The sequence below is a fragment of the Vicugna pacos genome, chromosome 7 (genome assembly GCF_048564905.1).
Source record: "Vicugna pacos chromosome 7, VicPac4, whole genome shotgun sequence".
Lineage (NCBI taxonomy): Eukaryota > Metazoa > Chordata > Mammalia > Artiodactyla > Camelidae > Vicugna > Vicugna pacos.
The window spans coordinates 37,759,420-37,773,582 of NC_132993.1; the positions used below are offsets into that span (position 1 = coordinate 37,759,420).

At 42.9% G+C, this 14,163-nt stretch overlaps 1 protein-coding gene, 1 long non-coding RNA gene and 1 other non-coding gene across 13 annotated transcripts in view; 1 reads left to right on the forward strand and 2 right to left on the reverse strand.

The window, feature by feature from the left end:
- The window catches only part of LOC140697383 (uncharacterized), a 187,657-nt gene that overhangs the window by 23,580 nt on the left and 149,914 nt on the right, over positions 1 to 14,163 (forward strand). The gene's annotated exons all lie outside the window — the stretch shown is intronic.
- NPSR1 (neuropeptide S receptor 1) overlaps positions 1 to 14,163 on the reverse strand; it is a 137,402-nt gene that overhangs the window by 7,495 nt on the left and 115,744 nt on the right. For all 3 annotated transcript variants that reach the window (XM_006201884.3, XM_015237252.3, XM_015237251.3), the window contains one exon: positions 8,739 to 8,815. In XM_006201884.3, the coding sequence (XP_006201946.2) occupies positions 8,739 to 8,815 (77 nt within the window). The remainder of the gene's footprint in view (positions 1 to 8,738; positions 8,816 to 14,163) is intronic.
- Positions 10,402 to 10,504, reverse strand: LOC116278829 (U6 spliceosomal RNA). The gene has a single exon (XR_004188187.1). It is a non-coding gene; the product is annotated as a U6 spliceosomal RNA (small nuclear RNA).

The following is a 14,163-nucleotide window of genomic DNA, read 5'->3' on the forward strand; positions in this document are numbered from 1 at the left end:
ATCCCTGTGGAAACTGGTGTGAAATTTACCTTTGCACTATTTATTCTACCTGCCTCCAATCCCATGCAGCCCAACCCACCAAGCAGAGCACATCTGCTTAGAGATAAGGACTGAACCAAATACGCTAAAACAGACTTCCTCTTCCCATGGAACTTCCACTGCGGCAGGTGATGTCACACACCCTCCACTAGGCTGGGTGAGATGAGAGGGACCAAGTCTGAAAACCAGCTATGAACAAAGAAGGGGGCCAACCCCTCACCATTATGGAGAGGAGGTCACATGGCAGAGGCAGATTCCCAAGGCAGAGCTGCAGGTGTGGACGTGAGACTGGGAAAGACACGTGAAGCAGAGGGAACATCCTCAGCCAAGGCACGGAAACAAAATGTCAGAAGTGTTCAGACCTCAGTGAGTCACCTCCCGTGCGGGAGCCTGAAAGGACACTGGGTTTGAGGGTGTTGAGAACTGAGGCCAAAGTGGGATGACCTTGACTGTCACGCTGTGGAGTTTGGGCTGAATTTCTGAGGCAGCCGCAAGCTGTTGAAACTTCTGAGTATTTTCACAGTGTGAACATTTACTCATGGGAGAGGACAAACTGTTAATAGGAATAATAGGAATAAGGGGCTTTCTATGTGCAATGAACTGAAATGCTAATTGTAATTGATTTTTTATTTCTTAATGTCTCGCCTGTAAGGCCGCTCTTAGGCCCTTCAAATTATCCTGTGCGTTTTGTAGAACCACAGAACTTCTGTGGTACAAGGAAGCAAATGCTTCAGAAGCATTTATAGCAGGGGTTTTCAACTGAGGGCAGTATTGCCCCCTGGAGTTACATTTGGCCATGTCTGGACGCATTTTTGGTTGTCACTGTTAGGGGTGGGTGCTACTGGCATCTAGGAATGCTGCTCGACATCCTCAAATGCACAGAACAGCCCACTGCATAAAAAAGAATTATCTAGTTCAAAATACTGGGAGTGCCAAGGTTGAAAACTCCTGATTTCCAAGGTGGCATCTTAGGAAGGACACAGACTTCAGGGTCAAACCTAAATGCACCCTCCAGTTCTACAACTTACTGCCAGCAATGTCACCTTAGGCAAATTGCCTACTGTTCTCAGCCTCAGTTTCCCAATTTCAAAAATGAAGTATAGAACACCAAACTCACAGAGTTATTTTGAGGATAAAAATAATGTATTCAGGATGCCAAGCCCCATGCTGAGAATGTCAGTTCCCTTATTAGTTGTGATGAATGAGGTTTTAATGGTATTTCAGGAGGAGAATGAGCTGCTTTTATGGACGTGAACAGAAGGTATTACTACATTTAGATAGGCTATCATACAATTTTATCTGTATATAGGAATTATATACATCAAAAAACGATCAGGGTGGGATTATACCCATGGGAGGCAAGTGAAAAAGACAGCGGATCAAATTATATCTTTTCAAAGTATCTGCATTTGCTGGACTGACAGTTGGCTCCTAAACAGTGCGGCTCTGAAGACTTAGTTGGCTTTTCAGAAAACTTCTTGAGAATGACATTTGTGCTCTGAAATCTGTTTAAAATGGAAACTGGCAGTCCTTTCCACAGGGCAACTGGGTGACAGTATAATCAACTCGTGCCCTTCAATCTCCCAGTGGGACCAGTGAAAAGCATCTTTAATCTGACCATTCTAGGAAATGCAAAGCCTCCAGCTTCTGAAGATGGCCCTTCAAAGTGAGCTGAGCTACAAAATGCTGATAATTCTCCTTTATTGGGAGATAAAAGGATTATTTCTACCCAGGCCTTGGTGCTGAGCTGGAGCGAAAAGCAGTTAAGTTCAGCTGTCACTGTGCATTAATGGGGGGGTACCCTAGAGGCGGTGGGTTGATTAGATTCAGGACTGGAAGCAGCATGCTGCCGTAGGCTGTCCTACTTAAAGGATGCTTCCCTAGCAGGGGTCCACGCTAGTCTCCAAGTGGCCGGTTCCTGCTTCTGACCTTCCTGGGGCTTCATGCCCATGGTAGAGCCAGTGGGAACCCATTCTTGTGAGCTGAGCACTGGAAGGGGGAGCAGTTGATGTCTTGGGATTTTAAATGAAGCAGAATTTATTCCTGGTGGGTTGGGGGACTGTCAGTGGACCTATAATGAGTGCCGGTGGTTTGTTTGTTAACAAGGAAGTTTACCCAGTAATATGTTAAAAGAAATACGTTTTCATATGTTGGGAATTTTGTTTTCTTCAGGTTGATTTTAAAAATTGAACATTTTTAAGAGTTTTGCCTGACTTCTAAAATTTTTAAAACTTAAAATTCATTTTCAGTTTCTAATCATCGGTGTCCTCTTTATCTGTAGCTATAATGAATGTTAAATATTTTTAGCAGGACATTATGTCTCATTTGCTGCAGGACTTCTGCCACTTCCTTCGAGTGGTGTTTTTTTTGACCCTCTAACAAACAGGAGGTCATAGCTAGACATGAGGAGGTTTGACCTAACTCACCTAAATCACAACCTCTTCTTTTCCTCAGCAACTCAGTGCAGGTGGAACCAGGAACCCTGACAAGCCAATAATGGTGGCAGAGACAGGTTAACTGTCCACTAAATCCTTTCCTTTGCCCTCAGGGCACTCAGAGGGACTACGTTTCTCAGCCTCCCTTTCTGCAGGGTGTAGTCAGTCCTGTGCCCAAGTCTGTCTGGGTACATGGGAAGGATTCATGTATATGTTCCCGGGCCTGGCTCAGATAAACCGCCTGAGTAATCCTTCACCCTCTCTCCCCTTCCCTGGCCTGCTGGATGCTGACGCTGAGCGATACCTCCGCAGCCATCTGTTAAGGGTGGCAGAAATCTCCGTCTGCTTGAGTTTCTGAGTGACTGTGTGTCCTTCCGTTTAACTTTTACTGTCGGTTGGACTTTAACTGAACAGAAAACAAACCCCTGTTTTGTTAAGGCTGTTGTATTTGGGGGTGTTGTCTGTTACAGGTGCTAGTGTTTCCTTAATTAAAGCAGAGATTGGTGCTGCATATGCAGTGCTCTCGTAACAAAAACCTAAAATATGTGACATCGGCCTAGTGGGAGGGCAGCAGGTGGCACGGAGACTGGTAGGACAAGCTGGGACACTAGAGCTCCACTGGATAGGAGTGTCACATACGAATGCCTACGATGGCAGATTGTCTGCCTACTGAGACTGGACCCCCAGGGGACAAAGGTGGCGTAGTCATCAGGACTCCCCAGAGAAAGAAAACCAACAGAAATACATATAAATACATAGTTATAAGAGGAAATTTATAGTAGGAATTGACTCATGCAGTTGTGGAGGCTAAGTCTCATAATCTGCTTGCTGTCTGCAAGCTGGAGACCCAGGAAAGCTATTGGTATAATTCAGCCCAAATCCAAAGGCATGAGAACCAGCAGAGATGATGGTATATGTCTAAATCCAAATGCTGGAGAAGCAGGCAACCAGGAGTGTAAATCTTGGTCCTAGCTGAAGACCCAAGAACCAGGAATTTCAATGTCCGAGAGCAGGAGAATATAGGCGTCCTAGTTCAAGCAAATTTGCCCTGTGTCAGCCTTTTTTGTTCTGTTCAAGCCCTCAGTGGATTGGCTGATACTCACAGGTGTTGATGAGGGTGATCTTTACTTAGTCTGCAGATTCAAATGTTTCCAGGGACGCCCTCAGACACACCCAGAAATAATGTTTTACCAGCTCTCTGGCTAGCCCAATCAAGTTGACACAGAATGAACAATCGCAGTTGGTAAACTGAATGTTAATAGTATGTGTTGATTGCTACCAGCTGTGTTTAGCAAAGTATTAGAAAAAAAGAGACAAACTCAGACAAGAGTTGGTTGCCTTCTGAACAAAAGTGAAAGGAAGTTAAAATTTGGGATCTTAACAGAGTTACAAGGGTCAATTGCTTCTAGACTCTCATAGCACCGGCTACATCCTTTGTGGGGCCCAGAACAAAATAAACATGCGAGCTGAGCACAAACGTGTATACCCTCTGAGTGTGCAGGTCCTGTGCCGATGGAGCCGGCCCTGGTACCCAGATTAAGTTAGAACACTGAGAAGTTTAAACCAACAATGACCCATCAAAAATCATTCTGGAGAAGATCAAACTAAGGATGTGGCCTCCCACGTATTGTTTCGAATGGTCCCAAGCTAGCTTCCATTCAGTTAAGAGACAAGAATTGGATGAGGAAGCACAGAATCAAGTCAGACTTGTGAATGATCTTCAGAAAGACTTTGCATGTGGTTGCTGGCATGTGAAGCTGATTGGAAGCAAATAAATCAGAAGCCTGCTAAGATTTTTAGAAATGATATTGCTAAATAAACCATGAGGTTTATATCTTTGTTAATACTTAGAAATAACAGACTTAAAAATTTTTACCAATTCTGTGGGTGAAAAAATGATACCTAATTGAAGTTTACATGTGCACTTTCCTGATTATCAGTGAGACTGAGAATCTTATTTTTGGCCATTTCTTTTCCCTTCTGTGAAGTGGCTGTTTGTGTCTTGCTCCTTTTTCTTCTATTTATCTTTAAAAATTTTTTTTTAATTGATTTTTAGGAGTTCTTCATACATTCGAGATCCTAATCTTTTCCCAGGTTATATGTTGCAAATAGCTTCTCCCACTTTTTGGCTCAACTTTTAAAGATAAACAGAGTCAAATTTATCCATCTTTTTTATGGTTTAATGTATCTTGTTTAAGAAATCCTTTCTGATTCCAATGTCATAAAGATAACACCCTAAATTTTCTCTTAAATTTTTAAAAGTCCTACATTTCACATTTAAGTCTATAATTTTCCTGGAATTTAGTTTTGCCTAAGGATTGTAGTGAAGTTCTGATTTCATTTCTTTCCCTCTGATCTTCTGACATATTTCAAGTTCTCATATCTATGCAGGTGTGTTTGGGGGCTGTTTTATTTTCCATTTTTCTATTGAATTGCATCAATACCGCACTCTATTAATCACTCTGACTTTATGATAAATCAATATTTGGTATAGTAAACCTCTGCTAACTTGTTTTACTTCTCCAGAACTGTCTTCTTGGCTCTTGAAATTTCCATGTATATTTTAAAATTGGCTTGTCAAGCTCAATAAAATGTCCCATTTCAGTTTTAATTGGAACTGCATTAATCTGTAGATAAGTTGGGGAGAATTGACATTTTTATGGCACTGAATCTTACTATCCATGAACATATTATAAGCCTCATTTATTTATATTTTTTCCATAAAGTTCTTTGTATCTTTTGCTGAATGTATTTGCAGAGAAGCCATTTTACCCTCACTTACTGATGAAGAAAGGTAGCTAGTGGGCTTATTTTAAGTTCATTTAGCTAGAAGTGAACAGGACTCTAACCCAGTTCTTAATCCAGAACTTTTTTCTCCACCTCATTCTGACCTGTTTAATTGGAAACATGCACTTTGGATATAGCGTGAATCACACTGCATCATATCTTCTAAGACGTAACAGCCAGATGCAGGTATATTCAGGTATGTGGTAATTTAGTCTATTTCATGGGTTCACCTCCCCACCTCCTGCCTCCATGTAGTAAGTGTTCTGTTTTATAGGAGTAAATACCCCTGGACGTTTATGAAAAATAACCTACAGGATTGGAAACCTCATCTGCTCTACCTTTTTCCTTCCAAGCATTTGTTTGTGGGATAGTCTGTAGATCGTTTTTTAAACAGTTCTTTTTTTTTTCTCTTTCTGTCAGCCTTTGAGGGGGAGAAAATAGACACATTTGCCAGAAAGAGGAGTGATTAAGTTAATGATGGCTTGAATTTTGCAGGCCATGTTTACAAAGTGAGCTCTGTTCACACTAATCACTGCTTATGTCCCCTTGTTGGTGAGCACTAGTCCTGGCATGCTTACACCACCAGAGACCCTGTTTACCAGCCAACTCCAGGGCTGCTTGGCTCTAATGACAGGTAAAAAGTCAAATGAGTTCCACTTATGAGTAAGATACAAAGGTGATACGGGCTTTTGAGACTACCATCTGCTCCTCATTCCAGAGGGGGGTCACTGATGGTGATACGAAGATACACACAACTCAAAAATAGGCGTCACAGAGATACAAACTTGTATTAAAGAATAAAAACAGACTGTAGCCATTTCCACCTTTCGGCAGGAGTCACAGCATACTATTTATCAGTGGGATATCAGATCTCTGTGTGGCTCTGTAATATTTCAAGCACTGGAGGATGGGAGAACCCAAGAGCACAGGAATTGGAAAATCGAGTAGCAGGGAGATACGGGAGATTCTAGAGAGAGACAGGAGCCCAGCTGCAGCAGTGCAAGGCCTGCTGCGAAAAAAGGTGTGGGAGACGCATGAGGTGATGGGGTGGCTGATAGAATGTGGAAACCTCTCATCACCTCAAACATAAGAAAAATGAGGTGGATTCCACGGTTCGCTGGACCAGGAGCAGAGGGAACAGAGGGGTTGTAGGAGGTGAGACAGGGTATGCACTCCAAGAGACAGGGAAGGAGGGCACACCAGTCTCCTGCAACTGGCAGAAATCACAGGGCGGGGTTTTAAACCAATCTGATTTAAATCCAACAGCACAGGAAGATCGCCGCCTACTTAAAATTAGGTCACCCTTTAGATTTTTAAATACATCAAAATGAAACAGTTCAGGAGATGACTCTGGAATAGCTTTCTGAAGACAGAGCACGGGAGGGAGTCTGGTGGAAGAGAAGCCATGCCAATGATCCTGAGTTTGGGTTGTTTAATCAAAAAAAACTTTTTAAAATTTTGAGCTCTTTTTTCAGTCATTCACCACCTTCCCTTCTGTAACGTCCTTCTGAGAGGCAGCCTGATGTAGAGAAGAAAAACGTGGGCTTTCTAGCCAATCATATGTGCATTTGAATCCACTGTGTCATGTGCTACCTACGAAAACAAGAAAATTGCTTAACCTTCCAGCCTGTCTTCCCTTTGTAAACAATAGGTGATACCACTACCTCGCAGTGTGGTGTAAGGATGCAGGGAGATAAAGTATGGAAAGGACCAAGTGAACTCGCTGACAGTAGGTGCTCTGTCTTGTCACTTCGTGTTGACAGACTGAACACACAAATGAACAGTGGCCAGATTGTACATGAAAATGGAATTCTGACCCACACTGTGCAGCAGCCATTCAGGGAAATCAACCCATTATCTACAGTAACCAGACCAGGAAGGCAACCTACTATGTACAGGTCAGACTTGCAGGAAGTCAGATCACTGTCTCTATCGCACAGTCCAGTAAACCAAATAAGAATACCCACATAGCCAAGACTTGATTAATAACTGACAGCTTCTTTAATTTTTGCCCCTATTTCCAACGTAAAACCAACCCAAGAAAGCCAAATATGCACCCCCAACCCATCACATAGGATGGATTCTCGTTAGCACACTTAAATCTTCCCCCAATAGCCACCAGTCAGGGCACACCTGAGGCCTTCCCTTTCTTCCTCTAGAAAGCTTTCCCATTCCTCTGCTTGCTCTTGTGTTTCCAGCAAAAGATGGTAGCTGACTCCTTTGCTGTAGCAAGCTTTGAATAAACAGCCTTTGTTCTCATTTGGTTGGTCTTTGTTTATTTCCACTGTGTCTCTTTTCCTTTTCCCCGACTCTTCCCCTGTTATGGACTTAATGTTTGTGTCCTCCCCAAATTCATATGTTGAAGCCCTAACTCTCAATGTGATCATATTTGGAGATGGGGCTTTTGGGAAATAGAGGTAGATGGGGTTATGAGAGCAGGAACCTTATGATGAGATTGGTGTACTTATAAGAAGAGACATTAGAGAGATTTGCAAAATGACTTTGCAAGGTGACACATCTCTTAGTGGCATATCTGGAACAGAAATGAGCTCTTCTTACACCAGGGATCAGTGTTATACCTTGCAGTCCTCGTGAGTACATGTGAGTGAGTATGTATATGTGTGTGCATATGGTTGTGTGTGTGTGAGAGAGACTGGGTGTGTGAATATGTGCATTCGATTTGTACGAGGAATGGAAGGAGGCATGGAAGCTCCTTCAGAGCAGAATCAGTCCCCTCCTTCAGAACTAGCTGCGTTATAATAACCAGAACCCTTAGGAGCCCTTTCTTTTTTCTTTCGGGGCTGTTGGTTTGCTGTGTTCTCTCCAGGTCGAGCTCATTCAGCTTCAGCAGTGTCTGCCTAGGAAGCAGGCAGGGTCTCCAAGTCTCAGTAGCTACTGTGTAGGCAGTGCTCTGCACTAAGGTTTGCAAAGATGAGACTTGGGGAATGGTTTAGTGGGTAGTCTCGGGCTCATTCTGGTGTGAGGTGATGTGGTAGGACGGTGGGGAAGGCACGGACCAGGCCTTGACTGGCTTGGGGTCCAGCACTGTTCTCCGGATGGGTGGAAGTTTTCTTGTAAATTGAAGCCAAATAGAAATGTCTGTCCTTGTGTTTTGCTGAATGTATGGCATCCTCCCTGCACGGTCCTCTATTTTCATCCGAGTCCTCAGGGTGCTTCTCTGCCAGACCTGAGAGAGTGGGGCGACCCTCAGATCCTGGCTCAAAGGCTGCTTGGAGGGACTCTTCTGGAACAGCTTGGCCAGCCCCAAAGTCCCCCTCCGTCAATTTTCAGGGAAGCCACGTGGAGAAGGGCAGAGTCTGCCCTGGACAACTTTGGTGGGTCTGACCTGCCAGCTGGGCCTTGGTATAACACAGCAGGCTTGCTGTGTCCAGAAAGCTCAAACTCCTGTTTGCTAGAGGAAAACGTCTGCAGAAGCAAAATCAGCTAAGAGTTGGGTAATGCAGATTAGAGACTTACCTGAGCAGTTGGAAATCACCATCTCATGGGCTTTGCTTTTGATCCAAATAGTTCTGATCACAATGGCATAGATGACACTGTGGAAAGGACCAAAGATAATATTTAAATGGCTGGTGGGTCCCTATTGTGGGACCACCCCCAGTTCCCTGAGTGTGAGGTGTGGGGACAGGGGTCTCTCAACCATGGTCTGTCCCTCTCTATATTTCCTGATTACAGAGTCGCAGTAGATTGCAGCTACTTTTTTAAGCAAGGAGGCTTGGACCTGGTGAAGTTACACAATTTCTCAGTCAAAGACTATTGAGTTAATAATACAAACCTCAAGATTTTCTTAGTAATCTAATGTAACAACATTTTAAGTGCTGTGCACAGTGCCTGAAAATTAGCAGAGGCTCAATAAATGTCATTTATTTTCCCTTCTTTCTTCCTCATTTTTCACATAATATCACATTTACTTTTACATGATATAATCTGCCCCCAACAGGAAGAAAAAAAGTGTTAATGACTCAGAGCATTAGCAAATTTTGTATCCTTTGTCCCCTTTGATAAATATAGACATTTATACCCTTCTTTAATTAGTTATTTGACATTTCTAATATCTTAAGAACCTCAACTAAAAACTTTGAGACAAAGCACTGCTTTATTTTAAAACTGCACTAACTTCCCTCTTGAGAATCACTAGGTTAAAAAAAAAATCAGAGCTCTAGTTTGAAGTAGCTGACAAAGCACTAATTGCTTTTAATGAGTTTAGAATATAACTTAATTAATGACTGTGTGAAAACTCTCTGCTTCTTATTGCCTTTCCCTGATCAGAGAGCCCCTCTGAGTGTTCCAGGAAGGCTTGGCGCCTTTGTGGAGCATCCTCACTCCTTCTCATATACCTGCCCAGGGATTTTCTGGAATTTATATGTCTACATAAGAAAAAAAGAGAAAAAAAATTGTTAGGGAGTCTATTCTTTAGCCAAAGTTGAATATTTGTTAAAGCAGGGAAATTTTTTCCCCGGGTAAATGAAATACAAGAAAACGTTACAACAGCACCCAGCGTTAATCATGTATTACAGTGGCAACCTCAGTGCTTAACTGATCAGTAATTCAAATATTTATTGACCATCAACCATATACACAATGGAAAACTAAGAAAGATTTTATGTGTTAGGGGTTTGGGTCTTAGTCACCCTGACCTCATATCCTTAGGACCAATCAGGCAAGTGGAAAGCCAATACCAGCTTTACTCTAAGCCAGGAAAACTAGTAAGTAGGGTGCCCTTTTAGTTTATTACCCAAATCAAGCCACTTCTCAGGGTGCAACAGTCATGCATCAGAGAGCACTCGGAATCATATTAGTTCCCTTCTTGCTGACTTCTTTCATCTAATTAATCAGCAAGCTCTGTGGATTGTCTCTTCAAAATACCTCCCTCATCTGTACCTTCCTCTCCATTCCTGCTCTTTTGCATCCGTTTGGACCATTTTAATATCTTTTTGTTGAATATTTTGATGATTTTTTTATTGTGGAAAAATAAACATAACATAAAATTTAGCATTTTAACCATTTTTAAGTGTACGGTTCGGTGGCATCAAGTACATTGACATTGTTGTGCAACACCACCATCATCCATCTGCAGAGCTTTTTTATCTTCCGCAACTGAAACTCTGTACCCATTAAACACAAAAGTATGCATGACTTCACAAGTTAATGTGTCATCCTTATGCAGGGGCCATGCTGATCATCTTTGAATTATTCTAATTTTAGTGTATGTGCTGCCAAAGCAAGCCCCACCCCCTCCATCATCTCTTGCCTGATTAGTACCGTAATCTCCTAAACACTTTCACTCTGCTCCTTCACCGACGCCCCCACTACGATCAGAATTGGAGCTCTGGGACAGAGGGTCATTCCCTGGCTTAAAAACCTTTCAGTGCCTCCACTTTTCTACAAGACGATATCCAGTCTCCCAAGCAGAGCTTTCAAAGCCTCCCACAATCAGCCTCTGCCTTCCTCACAGCCATCGTCAACATCCTCCTTCCCTGCATCCCATGTCTCTCAACCCACCTTTCCCCACATCATGACAGGAGTAGCCAACTCAACTAACCCAGACTCCATGCTTCATATGCGGTTGACTTTGGGCAGATGAGTCCCAGTGCCTTCCATTTCTCTGTGTGTCTGCTTTGCTTTCTTCCTGAAAATGCTTTTTTTTTTTTAGCTCATTCACTATATATTACTTTACTATGAAAGCTTTCTGAGCTGTCTCTGTTTCTCAGTGACAGTCAGCACCACCTACCTCAGGGCCTCCATGCTGGTATAACACTCGGTACACGGAGCCTTGTCTATGGCAGTCATAGCTTTAAAGATCAAGTAGACTAGAAATAGCCCATTCTCAGAAATGTGGCAGAGGAACAGCATCTCCATCCTTTTGGGTCAACTTCTTTCATGTTGTCTATCCATTTCCACTCTGTCAACAGGCATAGCTTTTCTTTAAGTTTCTTAGAAATCGGAAACCTGAAGGGTCACCTAGATTGAGAGAAGTATCCCTTCCCTGCAACTGGTTGTTTTATTTCTTGATTTTATGGAAGACTGTCCAAACATAGACCCTTTTTCCTTCATGGCCTTCATGGAGGCATCACATAGCAGAGGGAGAGTGTGAGAGCCCAAGCCAGAGGAAGACCTTGCAAGTGGCATTTAGTACTTAAGAGGATGCCTGAGGCCGTTTCCTGGGTCTTGGTTCCGGACTGTGTGTGAGGAAGGCTCAGGAAATAGAATAAAAAGTTTTTTCTGTTCTCAAGTCATATGGAGAGCATTCTGCTCAGACCATAAGTGCCCCTTTCATAACCCCTGCAGGACTTAGCACAGGCCTGGGGACTTGTTGGATGCCCAGCACAGTCTTGGGGCCGCAGGCCCTATCTCAGCCAACTGCCTCCACCGTTGCCTCATTTGGGGGCCTGAGGTTGTTGTCCAGTTGTGCTCTGTAGATCTCATTAGAGGCCAAGCATAGGGAGGAGGAGTGGGGGAGCTGCTGCTTCTCTTGGCATGGTCCTTTTTCTCTTCTCCTAGCAGGGACCTTAAGGATGCTCCCTGGTCAAAAGTATCTCTCTCCTTCATTATTAATTTCACTATGTTTATTTGAGCACTTACTTTGTCTCAGGCACCTATTGAGCCATTGCGGATACTATGGCAGGTAAAACAGAGTCCCAGCCCTCCTGGAGCTCACATCTTATTTGGGGAAATAGACAATAAAATAAGGATACAGGAATATATGATTACAAAGGAGCAAAATGCTATGAAGATGAAATGTAGGGTGATACAACAGTATATAACAGAAGCCCTGGCTTGCTCTGGGGGTCAGGGAAACCTTCTTGGAGGAGGTGAAATTTTAGCTGAGATCTGAAAGATAAAATAGTTTTTAAAATGCAGAAGAGGATGATCATTCAGGCAGAGGGAACAGCATGTGCAAAGGCTCTGAGGCAAGGGGGAGCATTCACATTTGAAGAACTTAGAGAAGGCCAGTGTGGCTGAAACTCAATGAGTAAGGCAGCTTGTGTAGTCTAAGATAAGGATGGAGAATGAGGCAAGGACCAAATCACACATGGCCTTGTGTGCAGGGTTGGAGGTCATGAACTTTATCCAGAAGCAATGGAAATCCACTGAATGGCTCTAAACAGGAAAGTGAAATGATTGATCAACATTTTTCCCCCAAATTGGGCATTGGTCGATATGCATAACTTGTTTCTGTACATATGTATAGGCTGGTACATGAATTGAATAGTCCTAGAAGGTATAGAAGAAATTCTTAACAGTGCTACTTCTCAGGAGAGAGACAAGGCAGAAGGAGGAGGAAGATTTTTATCTTTCATATCATACTTTTTTGTTGGCTTACCAGTTTTCCCCACAAAATGATGAATCTGGCTGTGGTGTGGCGTAGGGATTTAATGGGGGCAAAGAGTAGACAAGAAGCTATTGCACCAGAGTGAGTAGAAGATGGTGCCCATTATGGGAGTATATACTGATGAAATTGTCTTTAAATTTTATCCCATCTCTTTGTAAAATGGCTACAGTAGAGTGGACTGATGATACAGAAGAGAGAATGTGCTCCAGAAGCAACTCAAGCTATTTGGGGCAGGGATCCTAAATTGAGAACAGGAGTCAGGTGCCCCATTCTCACTCCAGTAATCATGTAGACAGTGGTCAGGAGAGAGGGAGTCAGCATTAAGCCAGTCCCTGTACAAAGTGCTTTTTACATCCTCATCTCATTAACTCCATTGGTTATGATGGTGCTGGGCACTGTAGGATAAATGCCTAATATATTTTGATCACGGTTTCTGTTTCACATAAGTTCTCCTTGTATGATTTCATATATGAACTATGGGAACAAAAATTTATTGTCCTCATTTTATGGATGACAAGGCTGAGGTCCCATGACTAGGAGGTGTCAGAGACCAAATTCAAATCAAGTTCTGTTGGCCACCAAAGCTCTGATGAGATGTTGTGAGGACAATGGTAGTGATTTGCTCACCATAACAGTCAACCAAGAATTATGCCAAACCTTTCATGGAGATTATCTCATTTAATCTCTCTGACAGATTTATATGGTCAGTGCTACTATTATTCCCATTTTCTAGATGAGAAAGCTTCAGTTTTTAGAAGTTTGGTGACTTACCTGCGTTCATACAGCTAGTAGATGGCAAAGCTGGACCATAGCCTGGGTCCTCTGACTTCTAAGGCTTGTTAACCAGCACGTGAGGCTGTATCAGAGCAAGGAGGATGCACAGAACTCCTCTGGGGGATGTTTCGGGACTACACACGCTATCTGTGATTCTGGCCACTTCCTGAATACCTTATTTGATCCCTAGACCAGGTTAGCACCCCCTGCTGTGGATGTCAAAGGACTCTCTATTTACCTTATCATGACACTCATCACACTGTGTTATAACACCTCCTGTAATTGGCTGCCTTCTTGGTTACACAGAAAGATTACTTAACTCAAAAATGATGTATGTCTTGCTCTTTTTGTATCCCCCGTGCCTACCCCAGTGTCTGGTAGAGGGTGGGTGACCTGTAGGTATTTCTAGAAATAATAAATAAATGGAAAGAAGCATTAAGGGTTAGAGGCTCAGAAGCATATGTTGTGTAGTTGGGCTCAGGGAGATATGAAGGCAGAACCAACTTTGGGGAGAAAATGTAGGAACTTCTTGTTACTTAACAATCTAAGAAAAATTTAAAGTCCTGATATATACAGTCCATTGCCATCAGGTTTGATGGGCTCCCAGGACAGAGAAAGTCAAAGGGATACTCTTCATACCTCCTTATTACCACTGAATTAACTGAGATTTCCTAAATGTCCCAGAAGCAGCATTCACTCTGATGACTTCAGTAGTTCAGATGAATCCACTGATACCTGGAACCAGCAAGTATGGGCACTTGGGTACCAGTAGGATAC